Source organism: Ochotona princeps, chromosome 5 (genome assembly GCF_030435755.1).
Source record: "Ochotona princeps isolate mOchPri1 chromosome 5, mOchPri1.hap1, whole genome shotgun sequence".
NCBI classification, from domain to species: domain Eukaryota; kingdom Metazoa; phylum Chordata; class Mammalia; order Lagomorpha; family Ochotonidae; genus Ochotona; species Ochotona princeps.
Genome location: NC_080836.1, coordinates 77,850,518 through 77,871,973, shown reverse-complemented (window position 1 = coordinate 77,871,973; position 21,456 = coordinate 77,850,518). Strand labels below are relative to the sequence as shown.

Sequence of the window (21,456 nt, the reverse complement as noted above, 5' to 3'; positions counted from 1 at the left end):
TCAAAATATAAACAGTCACATAATGTCTAAATCAATCAACCTTTTCCACACAATGACCAATACTTCAACAACCATAAAAAAAGCAGAAAATAGGAAAATAAAAATTTGACCCAGAGCAAACTGTCTTTATGCAATACTTACTCAACATTTTGATCTGTACAGCTATGAACCGTCTTTCCCATTGTCTGGATCTCCTTTGGTTAGGTAATGCTGAATGATCTGAATTTAACAATTTAAAATAATTCTCCAAAATAGTGCTGGTTTCCACTTGCCGCTGGTCAGAGCTGCTTGTGAGAAGGATATGCACCACTTCTGTAAGGCACTTCAGGGTCAGTTCTATCTTCCTACCCACTTCTTCAGGCTCTCCATCCTCCCAGGAATCACAATCCGCCAAAACACGCATAAGAACTTCCATGGTGGCTGGAGAAATTGCTTGCAAAGCATTCTTCTGAAACATCACAGGCGATAAAAATGAAACTCAAAAACCTGGATCAAGTGTTGCATGTTTGCAACCACAAACCTAAATTTAATAAATCTATAGACAGTTTTCATCTTAATAAGTCAACATATTAAAAACCTTAAACAGAAACTTTAACAGACACTACTACTGCTTTACAACTACTAAGTCGGGCCCGGTGGCGTGGCCTAGCGGCTAAAGTCCTCGTCTTGAAAGCCCCGGGATCCCATATGGGCGCCGGTTCTAGTCCTGGCGGCTCCACTTCCCATCCAGCTCCCTGCTTGTGGCCTGGGAAAGCAGTCGAGGACGGCCCAAAGCTTTGGGACCCTGCACCCGCGTGGGAGACCCGGAAGAGGTTCCTGGTTCCTGGCATCGGATCGGCGCGTACCGGCCCGTTGCGGCTCACTTGGGGAGTGAATCATCGGATGGAAGATCTTCCTCTCTGTCTCTCCTCCTTTCTGTATATCCAGCTTTCCAATAATAATAAAATCTTTAAAAAAAAAAAAAAACCAACTACTAAGTCTACCCTTCTGCACCACCCACAGAAAAATCCCTTTCTACATTGCTCTGCAGCTAGGGGTATCTTTGTGACACAGTTATGTTCAGGGACATAAAATGGAAGGACTCTGCCCTTGACACTCCCACTTAACTCAACCCATTATGTGGACTTAATGCCTGGAGCTATCTTTCTATCAGGAGGAGATAAATTCAAGAATTAAAACAGGCTACAGAGAGCAGAAAAGGAATATTACAGTATCTTAGCTGTTGGTCTCATCACTGAGCTGCTGGATTAATGGCTACGCAACTGCATTTCTTAAGTAAGAATAAAAAGCAAAACAAAACAAAACACCGTCAATTTGGTAGAGCCTCTCTCAGGTTTTGTTGGTTATTGCTAATCCATACCAACAGATTTAGCTATACAGAAGGTGACTTAGTTGGCACTGATTCTATAAATATATTTTTGAAATTTAATAAATTAACTGGTAGCTATATGAAGCTGACCCATTAAAAATGGGAAATTAAAATTACTGCCATAAATCACTAAATTGAAATGAGACAGAATTAAATTATGCCAAGATTATCTGAAAATAATCACACTTTCGTCATTAAGACTGGTATCACAAATAACTATTAATATTATTAACAGTATCAAAATAACAGGTATAAATGCTGCTGTAGAAGAAACTGAAGGACACATAATATTCAGTTTCTATCTCCATGAGTATAGGTAGAACTTTTGACATTTTCTTAGACATAAAGCTCTCCAGAATAAAGATCACATTCCCTAACCTCCCTTTGTTGTTGAGGTGTTGGGGAAATAGGCCTTATAAAATTTTAATCTGGAAAATGCTGCCTTCTTTGTACGCAAAGAACAAAATCTGGCAAAAAGCCAGTTTTTTCACTATCTCTTTAAATGACAGCTGATATGTACCACTTGCTCCTTTCTTCATTATCTTCTTCCATCTTTGCAACCCAATGTGATTAGCATGGCCAGAACCCTAGAAGCAATTTGAATTATGACACAGAACAGTAGGGACAACAACTGACAATCAAGAAGAACTTGAGCCTCTAAAGATCCCAAGTCCCCAGGTAAATATTGGCTATTCATTACTTTTTAAAATAGAGACAACTAACAAAATTGGTACAAGCGTATGGTTAACTATTATTTATAGAAAACAATAAAACTGGATTTATTCTTTTACAAGCACTGTGTTTAGTGGTTTATTTATATTCTTACAACTGATATGGGATAGGATAGTGAGCTGAACTTCAGGCCACAAACCGCAAGTTCCTGCCCCAAACAACTGTATCCTACTTGTCCCATTGAATACCCTCTTTGCTAGGATGCCCTGTTTTCAGGCTAGGCCTGGGAGAAAGTTGCCATATAAATATGGGTGTTAAGCTCCATGTGAAATCTTACAGAGGCAAAAAATTCCCAGGTGACTCCATTACCTCACAAAAGGGGATACTGGAAGGGCCTTGTCCCTGTTTCTAAAATTAAAAGAGGTGCAAAGCTGCTTCTCTCTCTCTCTCTCTCTCTCTCTCTCTACTTCCGTTTTTCCAACCCTTCCCTTCCTTTCCATTCCTCACCTATGCCCAGGTGTGTTGGGGGTTCCTTTCCCACCTTTTAAATAAACATTACCATCTAGGGCACCCTCTATGTATCTGCATTTAAAATGCTTCTCTAAGTAGAAGGTAAGATCATAGAATAAAAAAAACTACACTCTATATCCCCCTCTTCACAACTATCCTATAAATGTTAGTGTTTCCACATTTTAAAAAAAGAAGAAAAAAGAAACAAAACGCATATAAACAGTTATAAAGTCAGTAATGAGATAAACCTAGGTCAGCCTGATTTCAAAAGTTCTGTTCTTACTGGATCAGGCGAAAGTCAGGCTGAGTTGACTGCTCCTGCCAGAGTGGGTGCGGGTAGGTTGGGTTTGGCCATAGCATCACTTGGCAGATGCTGGCACAGGGGACAAATTCTGTCAAACTGCAAAACCACCTGGAGAGTGCAAGATGTGGGAGTGGGAGTGGACCAGTAGGGAAACAGTGGGCACCTCCCTTCTGGGTTACTACTCCAACTGGTGAGCATGAGAAACAGGATTTGGGCAGGCATGGCTAGACAGAGAGTGGCACCCACCAACAGGTGTGTGGGCTGGAGAGTGGGGCTGGTTCAGCTGAACTAAGTTTCAATGCCCATTGACATGTATGAGAGCTGAATGCGATGCGGAACAGACTGGACCAGTCTGCTGTACATACTGGCAAGCACAGAAAAGAGGGCAGGGGTGGGCCTGATTGGGGTTATTGTGGGTCTCTTCCATTAGGCGTAGCTCCCACTGGTTGGCGTGGGGGCAGAGTATGTAGTGGGCGGGATCGGGCTGGGCTGCAACACCCATTTGAAGATGTAGAAGACAGAGCTGGAGATAGAATTAATACAGCAATTGCATGTGCAAAAGCCGACTGGGGTGACAGATTGTGCTGGACCTTGAATGGGTAAGCACACACAAGAATCAGGTCTAGAAGACCCAGAACAGTAGCTAATGGCTAAAGTGCTCGCCTTGCATGTGCCAGGATCCTATATGGGCACCAGTTCTAATACCAGTGGCCCCACTTTCCCATCCAGCTCCCTGCCTGTGGCCTGGGAAAGCAGTCAAGGACAGCCCAAAACTTTGGGACCTGCACCCACATAGGAAACCCAGAAAAGACTCCGGGCTCCTGGCTTAGGATCGGCACAGCTCTAGCCATTGCAACTGCTTGGGGAGTGAATCAACAGACTGAAGATCTTCCTCTCTGTCTCTCTTCTTTGCATATCTTACTTTCCAAATAAAATAAATAAATCTTCAAAAAAAAAAGAATCAGGTCTCATCTGAGGGATCGCCTCAAATAAAGTTTCTCTGGGGATCCCCGACTGAGTCACTGGACTCAGAATCCCAACCATGGAGAGAACTGCAGGTTCCATGATCTGACCGTGCAGTGCATGTGTCAGAGCTGGGCATCCTCAGTGGCTTAGACCGAGCAATGGACAACATATCCAGGTGCACATGGAGGATATGGCAGTACACTGGAGCCTGCAGAGGACACCTGGTACCATAACAGAGGACAAAGACAGAACAAACTGATCAACTACCCCAGCCAAGTGTTGGCAGTGAATATCTGGGCGGACTGTAAAGTGGACTATGTCAACCAGTGGATTCTGGAGAGATATCATCACGCTTGCAGTGGTGAGATAAGCAGTAATTCAGAACTACTGAACTAAAGCCTCTTGAGCAGGATCCTCAGAGCATGGCCCACAGCAGGGACCCTGGGATGATGTTGGGTGGCTGTCCTCCATCCCAGGTACAGAGGCATTTGGGAGGCTGGGTGTGGTTTCTCCCCTTCTCCCCCTTTCCCTTAGATACAGAAAGGAAAAAAAAGAGAGTGCGGAAATAATGGTCTCACCCACCTTCCTGTAGCCCTTGACCTTTATCACCCTAATCAACTATGTAAAAATCATCAAAAATAAAAATAATTATCAAAAAAATGCTTTGTTCTTAACATTATACAAAGCAGAATATGGTTTTTATTTTATTTTATTTTGTTGTTTTTTTTATTTTATTAGAATATGGTTTTTAGATATTTAATTTACTTCATTTTCTTTTTCGTATTCCCAAATCTAAAGAACAAATACGTCAATGAATTGATGTTTTGGGAAAGGAGTCTAGTCACTGGACTTCAATTTAACTGTAGCTATGCCCTCATCACAAGAATCGGGCATTTATAGTAAATAAAACAACAAATTTGAACTCAAGTATCTTCTAAATTTTCATGTTAACTTTTCATTAAAGTGATCTCTTAGGACAAGCCATACACACAACAAGCCTTTTCATATTCAAAAAGAAATAGGATCCAATCAGCTATACACTATTCATCAATAACAATGCCACTTCTATGTTCACCTATAAATACTTATAATCCCAACAATAGTAGAGAAATGATGGGAAGGGGTGATACCAATCTAAATGAAAGCTAACATTTAATATAGAAATATCACCAAGCAAACAAATTGGAACATAAGATTTTTGGTTACCATTCCTTTCAAGAAAACTCGTGATATGCAGGGTGAAAAGGAGAAGACAAAGCCAAAAGGAAACCTAAGTAGGTATTGTAGAGTTGAAAACAAAACAGAGTAAACATGGTTTACTGCTAACTGCAATACTTTTCACTTTTGTAACTTCTGCTTTGCTTGCTTAGTTAAGAACTGTGTGAGTTCACAGGCCAAGCAACCTACATGACCTTTAGCACTGATGGGCCTAAATTCCCATGAATCAAGGCCAAAGTCTGGTTATCGCACAGATGGCTTCAAGGCTGGAGTCTGGTTACCTTAATTACTGGACCTGAGAAGAACCACACACAGGCTCTCCAACCAAGATAGGCAAAAGAATGTGTGGTCTTTCCTTCCTCACCTTACAAACTATTGTAAACTGCCTCTTTCAAGTTGTTGCCTACTACCCCTATAAAAACCCTGTGAACGTGCTGTTCAGGGTCACACTCTGGTATGGGGTGTCGGTCCCAGTCTGTGGGTCAGTTGGTCAATGGGTCGGTGGGTCCACTGCCTTATCTCACATTTTATTAAAACTTTGTTGATTGTCACTGATGTATGTAGCATTCTGTTTTAGCGGTCCTGAAGACACAACAGGGATTATGGCCAGGAACCAAAAAAGGGACAGGATAAATTAAACAAAAGAGAAGGAAATTTCAGTGGTACTCTGAAAGCTACAGTAAGAGGAAATACAAGCAAATAGGAAAAACACCCATGAAGTACAAAGGCCATGTGATGAGTATACACAGGGAAAACAAAAGACAGAACAAACACAGGGAGATAAGGAGAGCTGCTCCAGTACCAACAGAATTCTTATCTCAACACGGTTTTATAAGATCAAATCCAAGTAAATAAGTAAAAATTGGACACATTAAATTGAAAAATGGTCACCTAACTATGCATATATTATATATGACAATATATATTTATACAAGCTTATATAACTATAATTATGTTTCTCTAAAAAGTAAAAAATATTTTCTCAAATCTCCAAGAACAGGAAATGAAAAATTATCAAATAAAGAGCAACTTCCTATTGCTGTAATATTTAAAATTTCCTTCTGATACAAAACAACGCAAATAATGTCAAAATATCCATCTTAGCTTCTGTGGCATCTTCCTGCGTGTAGTCAGAGATTCTTTCCTAATGCCTGAAATGATATTGCTTACTATATTACTGGTATCACTTTATATCTTTAAATAAGATTTAAGTTTTTAAAAACATAATTTCTCAGTTTTAAATTAAAGCACACCTTTTAAAATTGATGTATCATTTGAAAGGCAGACAGAGAGGTCCCACTTGCTAATTTGTTCCCCAAATGCTCACAAGGGCTTAAGCTGGGCTGGAGCCAAACCCAGGAGCCCAGTTACTTTACTACCACTGCTGCCTCCCAGAGTCTGCGTTAGCACACAAAGTCAAGAGTCAGAGCTGGTATCAAATTCAGGAACTCCAATATGCAATGTGGGTATCTTGACCACTAGGTTAAATACTTAACCTTAGATGATAATTTCAGCATATAATCTGTTATGGCAGTATGAAGAACACTCACTGTATAATAACATTAGTAAGAGAATGTATCACATGAGAGAAAAAGTCAATACTTAAAAAGAAGGAAGTAAAAACTTAAAACTAAGAGGAAAAAAGAGGAGGAAACAGGACAAAGTAAGGAAATTTCAGAAATTGTCAGATGTGAATAGAAAATTAGTATATTTCTATTCATCTCTAAGGCATATTTAATACTACTTCCAAATTTAAATACAAGTAATAAAGAATAGCTATGTAAGGGCAGATACTGTTAAATATGATTATTTATCTAGTATTTCATTATATGTGCTAATTAGACTTTTGAAAGACAAGTAAAATAACTAAAGAGATGAGTTGTAAAGAAGATACACATTTTAACAAAAGTTTATGGTTAATAAAAGTATAAAAAGAAATACATCGAGTAAACCATGGAAAGCTTTCCAGGCTGTCAGCTATCATTTTAAATACAAACTTTCAACTTTTCCTTACCTGCCCCCCAGCTACAATGGCTCCAAACAGATGTAATAAGCAACACTTCAGACTTTCCTTGAGATGTTCACTTTCCTGAAAACACTCTGTGAATGCAATACACAAATAAACAAAAATAAGAATTCTCTTTCACAAGACATTTACCTCTAAGGAATGTCTGACATAGAAACATAAATAACTACTTATGAAACAACTAAGATGTTTTAAAGAAAAGTTGAAAATGAATGTTTTCATAGGAAAGGATAAGATAAACCATCTAAGAGGTAGCATTTTAAGCATTTCATTTATTTATTAAGCATACTCATTTAATTGTCATTATACTTCACACAGGATGATAATCTGTGCCCATGTCTAAATGTACAAAGGAAGTTCTGAAGTTAATACTTGCCAGAGGTGGTCACATAACTATTTATCAACAGTTAACAATTACCCAAACCTGACAAAAGTTTTTTGTACTACTATTACAATGACAACCACCACCACTACTGCCTCAGTTATAATTTTTGCCTGCAGATGGTCAATCATAAAACAAAAGTATTGAGCTAAAATATTTTCTAGGTCTGTTCCAGGGCGAGAATTTGAAAACTCTAGTCTCAATAGTAACCTTTCTCCTAACATTATTGATTTTTTAAAAAAATAAGACCATACGATGGGTAAAACAAAGAAAATTAAAACCAAGACTTAACAAGGGAAAGCAAGCCTTTCTGTGACCAATCCTTTAATCCATCACATTACTTCCACCTTAAAAACAACAGCTATGCATATGCAGGCACCCCAGGAGCTGCCCCAGCCCAGAGAGAAACCACTTCCCCATGTATGCTCAAAGTTTCTATATCAAATGCTGTAATATCCACAGAGAATCTTCTACATATTTCTTCATATTCTTTAAATCATCTCTGAATTACTTGAGAAAAAAAAAAAACACTAGGTCTCTGGGCAGCCATTGAAAAAGAAAGAACTGGGGCTTCGTGTGTGCGGAGAAGTGTAGACAAGAAGGTGGGGGCAGCTGAGTTAAGAGTCCCAACTCCTGGGTCTCCATTTGCTATTTTTTTTTTTTCTCCTTCACACCTAGCTGGTGGCAGTAGGTGTTTATATTTGTGTTTATTTTCACTCATTTCCAAATCTTTAAAATGTTCAGGGTTGGGTGAATCCAGACGTCAAATAGCAGGAGAGTGTGGTTTCTGGCAGCACAAAACCACAGCCATCAGCCCAGCATGGCCCTCACCTGGCATGCGCCAGGATTCCATGAGCCAGTTTGTATCTAGGCTGTTCCACTTCCCATCCAGCTCCCTGCTTGTGGCTTGGGAAAGCAGTCGAAGATGGGCCAAACACTTGGGCCTTTGCACCCATACAGACCTGGAAGAAGCTCCTGGCTTTGGATCAGCTCTGACTTTACAAAATACATGCATACATACATACAAAACAAACCATGGCTTATCAGCGTGCGCCCACCCGAGCTGCCACTCGCCTTGATCTAGGCGCCCATCTGTCACTTTAAGAAGGTGGGTGAGAGAGGAACCTTCCCAAATAAATAAATAAACCATGGCTAACACACTGAGACTATGTTCTCTCATCATAATGGAATTACATTAGAAAGTATCTGGAGATCTGTGTCATCAAGATGATACCAAAAGCATTGGCCTGGTATGACAACCAACTGGCTCAAGTCCTTATCTTGTATTGTGGCTTTTCGTTTAAGGGGATGTACAGTAACTGTGAAACGGAGACTATTATATCCAGATGTGAGAATACAATGCAGTATGCATCTCTACTTCCAGACAAAGAAGAACTCCCAATGAAACTGTTTACTATATATTATTTATTTATTTATTTTAATTTTTTTATTGGAAAGACAGATATACAGAGAGGAAAGTCAGGGAGGAGTTGAGCCAATCCGAAGCTGGGAACCTCTTCCAGGTCTCCCACACGAGTGCAGGGTCCCAAAGCTTTGGGCTGTCCTCGACTGCTTTCCCAGGCCACAGGCAGGGAGCTGGATGGGAAGAGGGGCCGCCGGGATTAGAACCAGCGCCCATATGGGATCCTGGCGCACGCAATGTGAGGTCCTTAACTACTATGCCATCGCGCTGGGCCCTGTTTACTATATTTTGACGATACGATGCTGGACTCTCTACCACTGTGCATGCCCACAATGATGAACATATGACTGTGTATGAAGAACTATGCTATAGTAATATAGGGAAACTCTATGGTTTCAGCCATCCACACTGGAGACATGTAATGAATGCAAGCTCATTCTGGCCCTGTCCTAGCGATAGCAGACCTTTGCAGAATGAACCAGCGGATGGACAATCTATCCTAATTCAAAAAGGTCACAGAAGATCAAGGCATGTGGCCAGGTGGCTGACACCTGCACACCACATCAGCATGCCTGGTTTGTACTCTTGGTCTCTGCTCCCAGCTCTAGTTTCCTGCTAATGGGAACCCAGGGAGATAAACATCGACAGCTCAAGTAACTAGATTGCTAATACCCATGTGGGAAACCTGGATTGAGTTCCTGGATCTTGGCTTCAGAGGCTTGTAGGCCCTCAGAGTGAACCAGCAGTCTGTTCTCCTTGACAATCTACCTTGTCTATCTTTCAGAAAAATAAATAAAGTAAAAAGGTTGTAGAGAATGAAATAACAAGGTAAGTTCATTTTCAGGTAAAAATTTTTTAAATTATGTGTATGAAGTGATTGAAAAACTCAAAATGTTTTATGGAAATCTACACATGGAATTCAATTTTTTGTGTATACTGATATACAAACATTAAAAAGATTGTGGAAAAGAGAATTAAAATATGCTTATCTTGCTGCAAAAAAAATCTGAAGCCCATGGAAAGTCTTCAAAAAGTTCATGAAAAATGCATATTATGAAAAATTATATATGAGTTTCAAAACGGGCCAGGTTGATTTTATTTTCCACAGAATTTTTTTTTTTTAAGATTTATTCATTTAATTACAGCCAGATATACACAGAGGAGGAGAGACAGAGAGGAAGATCTTCCATCCGATGATTCACTCCCCAAGTGAGCCGCAATGGGCCGATGCTGCGCCGATCCAAAGCCGGGAACCTGGAACCTCTTCCCGGGTCTCCCACATGGGTGCAGGGTCCCAATGCATTGGGCTGTCCTCGACTGCTTTCCCAGGCCACAAGCAGAGAGCTGGATGAGAAGTGGAACTGCTGGGATTAGAACCGGTGCCCATATGGGATCCAGGGGCTTTCAAGGTGAGGACTTTAGCCGCTAGGCCATGCTGCCGGGCCCTCCACAGAATTTTTGAAGTACATTCACAAACTTCTGATGTCAAGCTGCCATGAACTTTTTAAAGCACCTTTATAATACTATATTAAAATTTATCTATTATCAAAAGGAAAACTCAGAACAGCAAATCCAATAAATTCAAATCAATACAAAATTCAGACCAAAACCAAAAAGAAATCAAGTTACTCCAATGATAGGTTCTAAAGAACGCTCTCTTATAAAATCACAAAGGTCAATCAAGTAAGGTCAGAATAAGAAATAACCAAAATAAGATGAAAAATTAATGTAAGATAAATGAGAAGTGTTACTTACGATAAAAGAAAGGGACAAACTCTACTGTAAGAGAAGCTGGTTTATATTTCTGTCTGCTCTTTTCCACCGTACTGAGGATTCGACTATCATTAAAAAACAAGATAACAACAAATTGTAACATACATTACAAAACACTTATAAAACAAATTCAATATTTTACTTTTAATATATGCACTGCGAGAGCAAGCACATAATGTTTCACTTTTAGAATCAAAATTGCAGACATCTCTAAGACTGGCATAATTTTGAAAGTCTAGCCAATAATTTAAAAGATTTCTCCTTTTGAATTATGCAACATGGTAACCAGGTTAAAACTTAAAATAACTGCAAATTTAAAAAGGACCTAACCCTTAAATATCTCAATCTTTAAAAGAACCCTTTAATGGTGCTGCTAGAGTAACAACTAAGAACAGTAGCTAATTATCGTGTTACACTAGAAATTAATCAGAAATGGAGGCTTCTCTGCTACTTTCTGAAGTTTTGTCTGGATACAACAGATTCATGTAATTAGCTTCTTTCTAAGGGTATAATTCTACTGTGGAAATCATCTTTGTTTTTAATAACAATTATAGTAGTTTTCATAGATGCAATGTTATCTACAGTCTTGGTTTGGGCAATACAAATCACATGGGATTTCACAAAACACTGCAAAATTCAAGAAAAAAAATGAATCTCTTACATGGATACAGCATTGCAGAAATCAATGAAAATTAAAACATAAGGGCCAGCAACCTTGCATAGTAGGCTGTCTCTGCCTGCAGCACTGGCATCCCATATGGGAGCCAATTCGTGTCCTAGCTGCTACATTTTGGATACTACTTGTTTATGGCCAGGGAAAGCAGAAGAGGATGGCTCTGGGGCTTGGGGCCCTGAACCCACATGGGGTTCGTGAAAGAAGCTCAGAGACCTAGAGAACTATTACATATAACAGAAATTTGCTATTAAAATTAATTCAGAATTAAAAATAAAGGGGGTTAACATTGTATGCTTTCAAAAATCAATGTGGCTGAAAATGACTCATCTCGTATTATTTTTAGAACACAAATCACTTGTAATCTGCTGGAGAGATTTTAAAACCATAGCATGTTATTTTCCTTTTTAAAATCTTCCTACTAATTCTTGATTGACCCAATATTTATAATGATGTATGCAAAATGTAGATTTCCCTCTCCAGCATACTTTCTACATTTACAATTGGTACTTGGTACTCCACTACAGGCAAGGATCTTCATTTAATCTAAATATGGCTAAATTAACTGGAGGACATGAACCATCTGAGAAACTGCATGTATATTAGCGTCTGAGAAACTGGTATGTATTAGCTTCTGCCAAGTCCTATATTTATACTTGCCTTATCTGTCACATCTCTAATACGGACTCATAAATTCCTTTTGTTTTCTTTTTGTTACTGTAATCATTTTTGCACAGATATTATCCCAGATATGAAAAGTTGGAAGTCCCAGAGAAAAAATTTTTTTGAAGAGAAAATAAATTTTTTTAAGATATCCAGCTTGTCCAGCAGGATATCCTATTACCTGACATGATGATGAATCAGCAGAGGGGTCACATTAGGCAGGGCCATTACATTAACTAGCATTTGAGAACCACATCCGGGGGTAGATTCTCTGGGGGATGTGTGGGCCAAACCCTGTGGAATTTCTTGCCCCACTGGTTAGCTCAAGAGTTGGGGTGGTGATGGACTAAGATAGGTGTGATCAAGGAGCTTGCCATCAATCACAGGTAAAGGAACTGACAACAGTCTGGACTGGTCAAGGCAGCAGCACCCGAAAGTGCATCCTGAATAGGGTGTGGGGTGGGCCGGGCTGCAACATTCACCAGCTTATACAAGGCCAAATGGAAGGCCAGACTGCACTGGGCACTGGCCTAAAACCCAGTGGCATGTATGAGAACTGGGTCTGGGTTCGGGCCTTGGGTTTGGGGGCAAGTGCCGCTCCTCACAGTGTGGCAGCTGTGGGGGGTGCCCCTGCCGGGTCGGACCCAATGCTGGGGGCTCACGCCAAAGACACTGCCGCAAGGCAGTGAACGAGTCCTCGGCCTCATCCAGGACCCAAGAGAGCTCTTTCCTCAGGGTAAGTGTGCCATGAGGGAACTTGGGAACTGGGTTAAAATTCCTAGCTCCGCCCAGCTGCTAATATCTTGAGGCTAGGAGAGTTTGGGAGGGGTTCGGGCCTTGGGTTTGGGGACAAGTGCCGCTCCTCACAGTGTGGCGGCTGTGGAGGGTGCCCCTGCCGGGTCGGACCCAATGCTGGGGGCTCACGCCAAAGACACTGCCGCAAGGCAGTGAACGAGTCCTCAGCTTCCCCCAGGGCGGCCAGTGCACCATGTGGTGCCAGGCTTTGCCTGCTGGCCCCCCGGCGGCCTGCTCTGGGGTTTTTAAAGATATGTTTGCTGCCTGGGGACACCCATGACTAAGTCCAATTTTAGTGAAGGTGAGTAGTGAATCTTGGGTGATTCCCAGTGACAGGGTCATGGAAGTTTTAGGCATGCATGGGGACTGAGACCTGGTGGTTTGGAGGGAAGCACCCAGGAGACAATTACGGTTAGTCAAATACACCAACCCAATTTGGAATACAGGAATGGCCTGTTTGCCTAGAACATCACTGATCGTCACACACCAACCCAACCCAATACTATGGATGGGGGCCTCTTTGGCAGTGATGGGTACCATTACCCAACTGTTTGGTGGAGTGGTGGAGTGGTCACATTTGGCAGGGTCAAGACTGTATCCAGCACGCGAGAGAATTTGGTCTGGGGGTAGACTTTATGGGGTTGTGTGGGCCCAACCCTGTGGAAATACAAGTTCCCCTAGTTGGACACCCTAACAGGGTTGAGGTTCCCACCAAGGGGCACGTGTGCTGGAATGGGGGTTGCGTTCTATCTAGGAAACAGTTGCAGTCACCCGAGGCACTAGTGTGGGCTGGGATTGGATGCACCAGGCCAGTTCAGACCCCAACACCATCTGGTGTCATGGAGAACCAGGGTAGATGTAGGACTGACTAGGCTGGGTCTCAACCCCCTACTGAGCCATGTGTGAGCTCTATGAGGGTATGGACGAGCCATGGCTGGGCTGAAACATCCAACAACAAGAACCAGAATGGGGTGAAAGCCAGCCGGGAAAAGCCACTGTTCCTGCTAGGACAGGAGGTGAACCGAGTAGGGTTGGCTCAAGGACCCCCTGGTATGCGCAAAATCTGGCATTGGGAGGGGTTCTGATGGAGGAGCCAGGGCAACTTCTCTGGCAGGACACAGACCCGGCAGGTAAGCGCAAGAAGCATGATAGGAAACAGCCCAGAATAGGACAAGGAAAGTTTCCCACTGGCACACATTCAGCATGGGTCAGGGGCAGACCAGGCTGAATCAGTTCATGTCATCCACTGGTAAATCCGAACACCAGAACAGAGTGTGGGTTGAGCCGGGTTTGGTTGCGACAAAACCAGTACACATTATGGAATGCCAGGGTGAGGTTGCCTGTACTGGATGTGACAGCAGCACCCAACCAGCATGCGTGAGATCCAGGAAGGGAGGGACAGAGCTGGCTGGGGGATTAAGGGGCTGGTCCCCTCGCCGGACAGCTACTCCCACTGGATAGTGTGGGCTGGGATGGGGACAGACCAGACTGGGCAGGACTACAACACCTGTGCGCTGCATGTGGCCTAGATCAGGGAAAAGCCAGGCTGGGCTGATTATTCCTGTGGGTGCAAGCATAAATTAGAGCAGGTGAGGGATGTTTGGGCTTAGCTGCAGCATCAGCTGGCAGAAGCTGGCACTGGGGGCTAATTCTGTCAAGTCAAACCACAGAACCACATGGAGAGGGCATAAACCTGGACTGAGAGAAACCTGGGAGGGAAAAAGTGGGGTCCCCCTTCCTGGGTCACCACTCCCGCAGGAGGGCATGAAAACTAGGGCGGGGGCTGGGGTGGCTAGACAGAGAGGCACTCAACAACATCCGTGAGGGCTGGATGGTTGAGTTGGTTAGATGGTACTAAGCTTTAATGCCCATTGACAAGTACAAGAGCCAAATGGGATGGGGGACAGGCTGGTCTACTGCTACACATACTGGCAAACCAGGGTAGGGGGCGGGCCTGGTGGGGGTTATTGTGGGTAACTCTGACTAGGCTGCAGCTCCCACTGGTTGATGTAAGGGCCGAGTATGTGCTGGGCAGAACCAGGCTGGACTGCAACATCCACTGGTTCCAGTGGAAGTTGGGGCTGAAAATAGAACCAACCCAGCAATTACAACCACCAGCTGATCGGGGTGATGGACTGTGCCGGGCCCTGTGCTTGCTAGAACATACAAGAATCTGGTCTGGGAATACCTCAAGGTTTCTTTGGTGATCTCCCCAATCGAACTGCTGGACTCAGAACTCTAACCAAGAAAAGACAGAAGACAGAACAGGCCAATCATTCATCTCAGCTATATGTTGGCAGCGAAATATGGGGCAAACGGAGACTTTATGATGGACCATATCAATCAGTGGACGACCTCATCGAGCGAAACTGGCAGCGATTCATAACTGGAGAACTATTGAAACCACTTGAGCAAATATCTCAGAGCATGCCCCACATCCAGGACTTGGGGTGGACGGGAAACCGGGTGGGGCTTCTCCCTCAATATCCCCCTTTACCTCAGATACATGATGGAAACAATATGGACATAATAGTATTACCCACTTCCCTATACCCCCTGAACCCTTTTTTTTTAACCACAATTAACTATGTAAAGATTGTCAACAACAATACAATAAAAATTAAAAAACAGCTGAACCTCCCCCCCCCAAAAAAAGAGAGAACTGGGTCTGGGAGTGGATCAAGTGGAGGAACTTGGGAAACTCCCCTGGCAAGTCATAGCTCTCGCTGGTGAACATGTGGTCCAGACCTGGCGATCAGAAAAGCTGGGCAAAGTAGCTTCAACACCTGGCTAATGTGTGAATTGGTAATAGAATAGGATGTTGTTGGGAGCACTGCACCTGTGCCCTGCCCTAAGGAGAGCCTGGACCCTACTTCCTCTTGGAGACAGGTTTCAGGAAGTGCCCTGTGATTGGCCCTTTACTGCTTGCCTCAGGCGTGTAAGCTGATTGGAGGATTGAGAGATAGCCAGGGGCCTCGGGGGAGGGGGGAGGAGGTTCTCTGTGTAACGGAAATAACGGACTTAACTGACTTAACTGAAGGCTTCTGGGTAACGGATTTAACGGATAGGAGGGATATATAAGCCAGGGGCTTCTGCCCCAAAAGAAGGAACTGAAGGTTGGAATAAAAGTGCCTCTGAAATGCTCTCCAGTATCGGGTGATTTCTTCCGCGGGACGGGAGACACAGATATCTGGTACCGTGACTCGGACAGAAGTTAGCTGGTGAATACCAGGAAGGTAAGTAGCTGAGCAGATCGCTCAGGGAGCCGCTTACAGCGGGAATTAGTTTACAACTGAGCCTTTTGCTCAGGAAGCCGCACTAGGCGGGGACATGCACATCAGGTTCGCAGGTTAGCGACAAGAAAAACAAAAACAAAAATAAAAAGGTTCACGGTTGGCGACAATAAGGTTCACGGTTGAGTGACTAGAGAAAAGTTAGAGCAATGGGGAATTTGTCCTCCACAGTGCGCATGCAGCACCTGCTGCAGAGATTGTTAAGTGAGTCAGGAGAGTCAAACTCGGAGGATAAGGAAGAGGCCTCTGGAAGTGAGTCTTCTGAGGATCCTCTACCCATTAAAAGCTTGGCTAAATGCTTTGCTCTGATAGTAGTTCTTGGGATGCTGATTTTGTTAGTCAGGCCTTATATTGCTACAGGTGGCCGCTTTTTGATTCATACAGACCTCCATTACTTGACCCTAAGTTTTCTGTTGCCTTGTTCTCTACCTTTTAAATATCTTTTTAGTATGATCAGAAAGAAAAGGTCAAGAAAAAAAAAAAAAAAAACACAATTTTATCTCTTGTAATTCTTAAGGTTTCATTTGTGATGTTTTCAAAAATATAAAATTTTATTGCAAATAATTTGTTATAGAAGTTAACTGTAATTCACTATTAAATTATTTCAAGGTATAAGTTAAATTAATGTGGTATTTATTTTATATAAAGCATTTTTAGAGTTTAAAATAATTCTTGTGTTTTCGGCTGGTTATCAAACTTCTCACTGCTTTAAATTGGTAAAGATTTTGTATTTGTTTTAAAGGTATTTGAATGATGATTTCATGTCAATAACGAAACCTAACCTATAATGTGTTATACTAACAACAACAAAAACCTTCTTCCAGATATTTTTAGCCATCCTTAAAGGGGCATCCCCAAAAGTTTCCAATTCTAGGGTTTCCCTTGGTATTCTTATGAGGCCTCAAGAATGCCAACGGATTTATCTCCCGTTTTGTGGAGACAGTTAATCAGGTTGATTGGATTAAGATTATTGCCAAATGTAGTAAAATTTTGTCGTGTCAAACTGTTGTATACATCCATGGAGTTTTGAAGGTTTAAATTTTAGTTTGCACTTTTAATGATTTAGCTCTACAGTTGTATCTGGTTGTTTACTACATATTCTTAGGATAGCTATATTACTGGGAAGACTAAAATTCGCATTCTTGCAATGATGAAAAGATTTCATAGCGGTGACTTTTCTTTCTCAAGGTCTTTGTTCAAGACTATTTACTTGATGATTTTACAGCTACTGGTTTCTGGAGAACACTACTATTACTAAGTTTAATTGAGAATAATTTTTTTAAGTCTCCAAAAGCATGTGTCTGTGTGTGTGTGTGCGCGCACATGTGTGTCTTAATGTTTGTCATCTGTATAAATTGTTTAAAATTGTTATAATGTGTTACTGTCTGTTTGTTGGTCAGAAAATATTCTAGCTTTTGTGAATTAAGTTTAAACTTCCTGTAGGAAACATTTTAAAAAGCAGGTAAATTAATGCATACATATAATTTGCATATCAACAGCAAAAGCAGGTTGCCTTGAGCTCTGAATTCTGCAGACACTCCCAGAGCTTTCTGATAGGATTGTAAAAATATCTAAGTGATTTTAAACCTTTGCTACAAATTCATTTACTTTGAATAAGATTACTAGTTAACATGGATTTCTTCAATTTATGTCATTTAAATTACTAATAATTGTTTTAAAAAATATATTATATCATTGATACATTTATTATTAACCTGTATTCCTGTCTCATTTATAACAGGAAGTAGGCCTTTGGGATAAATGTTTAGTAAAGCTATTATTTGACAGTTTTCACTTTATACTAACCCTGTAAGAGTAAGCAACCTGGTACCTCAGACCCAAGGCCCAGATCCCGTCCTCATTTGGGGGAGAGGATCAGTCTGTATTTTCCCAAAATACGAAAATGGTCCGAGGTGGATTCCTGAGAGGCTTGTACGGCAAGCTCCTGCTGCTGAGTCTTGTGAAAGCTCGGGTAGTGGCCAAGATGATGGCATTTCAATTGGAAGATCGACGGGACAAGCAAGTATATTAGGCTTTTATATATTATATATCAGTATTTGTTAAGCATTTAGGTCCTGATATTTTCTGCCAGTTTCTCCTTAAACCAGACTATCAGATTGTCTGGTGTGTGACCCCAGCTGTTGGGGGTCTGGAGCTCTTTTTATAAATGGCTCAATTTCTGCCCATGCTTTTTCTTGGAAGGTGGCATACCAAGAGTTTTGTTCAGACACTGCGCAGCGTAATGCTGCTGCAGAAAACCCCCAGTGGAATTTAGAACAGGCAGTGGGAATCTACAGGGATGTCTCTCCAAAGTCATTCAAGGAGCCAATGAGCCTTATGTTGATTTTGTAGCTAGACTTATTCAAACTGCCTCTAGAATTTTTGGGGAGGTGGAGTCAGCAATGCCTTTGGTAAAGCAGTTAGTGTATGAACAGGCTAAAAAATGGTGCTGAGAAGCAATAAAGCTGTGGAAGCGTAAAAAAAAAAAAAGATTAAAACTATGCTATATAAACAGAAAGGGGGAATAGGGATCAATATAGATCCCTAAAGGACAAGCTAGTTATTATTGTTTCAGGTGAGTATTAATACTAGTAATTTTACTGTGCCATCACCCTGCATTGTATTGACTAGTTAAACCTTAGGAATAGTGGCCATTCTTTTACAGATAAAAACAGTACATTTAGAGGACATAAGTATTCCTACTAAAATCCTATGCAGAGTATAACCACAAATTCTTTTGAGGTGAAGCCTCCGTTTGTGCTGTGGAAGCAGCAATGTCCATGATTTTTGGAGGCCAGTTGCAGAATTGCTTTTATCCGTTTGTGTTTCTTGTTAGCAATGCTAGTTAGGCAGAGATTCACTTAACTTGTGGAATAGATTGTTTTCTTTCAGAATGTTGGAATACAACTGAGTACCCGCTGGCTGTGGTGAGGTGCGTGCCCACCTATTTTCCCAGAACGATGACAGTTAAAGAAAACGACCTGTCAGTCCACCTGCGGCCAGAGTATGACTTCGGGGTTACCTCTGCCACTGTAACAGCAATAGCTACCGGCGGTTATGACTGTGTACGCCCTGGCGTGGCAGATCTCTGTGGTTCTTCAGACACAGGAGCAGTTTAACCAACATGTTTGGACTGGCTTGCTAATCATAAGCTGATGAGTGGACTTAAGAACAGGTGGACATGTTATCTGAGGTCCTCTCAGTTTCCAACTTGCAGCTAATCTATTTAGAAGCCTTTCAGTTTATTTGAATGGGACTTGAGATGTTTAGTTTGATAATTTACACGGTTTATTTGTATGGGACTTAGGATGTTCAGTTTGATATAATTATACATATGGTAATCCTGTTCAATCTGTATCTGCCCAGCCCTGGAATGCTTGGGTATTGTGCACCAGTAGGAGTAGTTGTTCAGATATATCAGATTTTGCATTTATTGATAAGGTAGTGATAAAAAATTGTAATTATAGTAGTAATAGTTCTAGAATATGGGAAGATGTTAAAGTTAATTGCAGTCGTGATGTTATCTATAATGCTATTTATGTATGTGTACAAGCTCCATTTACCTGGATTGTGTGTTACTCCTTCTATTGTCACCAATGGGTCCTGAGCATTGAATTTGCCCAGAAAGTCATCCGCTATAAATAGCACCAAAGTAGAGATTGCCACGGTAGAGCAATGGACAAATTGGATACTAAAGGGTCTTTCCTTTGCACGCCAATGGGCCGGTATAGTAGGCCTGGGCCTTATCTTATTAATTATTTCTTTGGGGTCAGCGAACACTTCATACAGCGGCTGCTAGTGCAAGCTTGCTTGCCCTTCACAACAGAGAATCCCCAGAAGTCTGGCTAGGCATGTTGGACTGGTAGTCAGAGACGGGTAAGTATCCGAAAAGGCTTTACCAACCTAAGACAGGCGCCACGTTCCTAGCCACGTGGTTAGCCCATGACGGGTAAGGGGAGCCTGAACTCGGAACACCTAAGACAGGCACGGTCCCTTGCTTAATAAAACAAAAAGGGGGAGTTGTTGGGAGCACTGCACCTGTGCCCTGCCCTAAGGAGAGCCTGGACCCTACTTCCTCTTGGAGACAGGTTTCAGGAAGTGCCCTGTGATTGGCCCTTTACTGCTTGCCTCAGGCGTGTAAGCTGATTGGAGGATTGAGAGATAGCCAGGGGCCTCGGGGGAGGGGGGAGGAGGTTCTCTGTGTAACGGAAATAACGGACTTAACTGACTTAACTGAAGGCTTCTGGGTAACGGATTTAACGGATAGGAGGGATATATAAGCCAGGGGCTTCTGCCCCAAAGAAGGAACTGAAGGTTGGAATAAAAGTGCCTCTGAAATGCTCTCCAGTATCGGGTGATTTCTTCCGCGGGACGGGAGACACAGATAGATGTACTGGGCAGGACTGAGCAAACCTTAGCCTACAAGCAAAACTAGAAACCAGCATGGAGCACAGGTCATGCCGAGCTAGGCTCATGCACCTACTGGTCTGTGTGAGCCAGGGACACTAAGCCACAGTGTCTAAGGCAGACGCCGGGACAGGTGAAGGACTGAGCCAAGCTGAGTCAGAGCAACCACTGGCATGCGTGTGATCTACGGCTGGGAACAGGCCCGGTTGGGGAGCTAAGGGGACACCCTAACTGGGTGGAGGTTCCCACCAAGGGGCACAGGAGCTGGAATGGGTGCTGCATTCTGATCTGCTTTCTGAACGGTTGTAGTCTCCCTTGGCACAAATGTGGACTGGGACTGGAAGCACCAAGCCTGGCCAGACTCCAACACCATCTGGTGTCCTGGAGAACCAGGGTAGACGTGGGATGGACTAGGCTGGGTCTCAACCCCCTTCTGAGCCACGTGTGAGCCATATGAGGGTATGGACAGGCCATGGCTGGGCTGAAACATCCAACAACAAGAACCAGCTTGGGTTGAAGGTCAGTCAGGAAAAGCCACTGTTCCTGCTAGGACAGGAGGTGAACTGAGTAGTGCTGGCTCATGGACTCACTGGTACGTGCAAAATCTGGCACTGGGAAGGGGTTCTGATGGAGGAGCCTGGGCAACTCCTCTGGCAGGACACAGACCCGGCAGGTAAGCGCAAGAAGCATGATAGGAAACAGCCCAGAATAGGCCATGGAAAGTTTCCCACTGGCACACATTCGGCATGGGTCAGGGGAAGACCAGGCTGAATCAGTTCACATCATCCACTGGCAAATCCAAGCACCAGAACAGTGTGGGTCGAGCCAGGTTCGGTCACAACAAAAACTAGTGCACAATATGGAATGCCAAGGTGAGGTTACCTATACTGGATGTGACTGCAGTGCCCAATTGCATGCGTGAGAACCAGGAAGAGAGGAGGCAGAGCCAGCAGGGGGAATAAGGGGTGGTTCCCTTGCTGGA

At 42.6% G+C, this 21,456-nt stretch overlaps 1 protein-coding gene across 3 annotated transcripts in view; it reads right to left on the bottom strand.

Annotated features, from left to right (window-relative positions):
- NBEAL1 (neurobeachin like 1) overlaps positions 1–21,456 on the bottom strand; it is a 175,729-nt gene that overhangs the window by 101,967 nt on the left and 52,306 nt on the right. For all 3 annotated transcript variants that reach the window (XM_058664871.1, XM_058664872.1, XM_058664873.1), the window contains exons 6-8: positions 10,626–10,708; positions 7,054–7,139; positions 142–448 (exon numbers count right to left, since the gene is read on the bottom strand). In XM_058664871.1, coding sequence (XP_058520854.1) covers positions 142–448; positions 7,054–7,139; positions 10,626–10,708 — 476 coding nt within the window. The remainder of the gene's footprint in view (positions 1–141; positions 449–7,053; positions 7,140–10,625; positions 10,709–21,456) is intronic.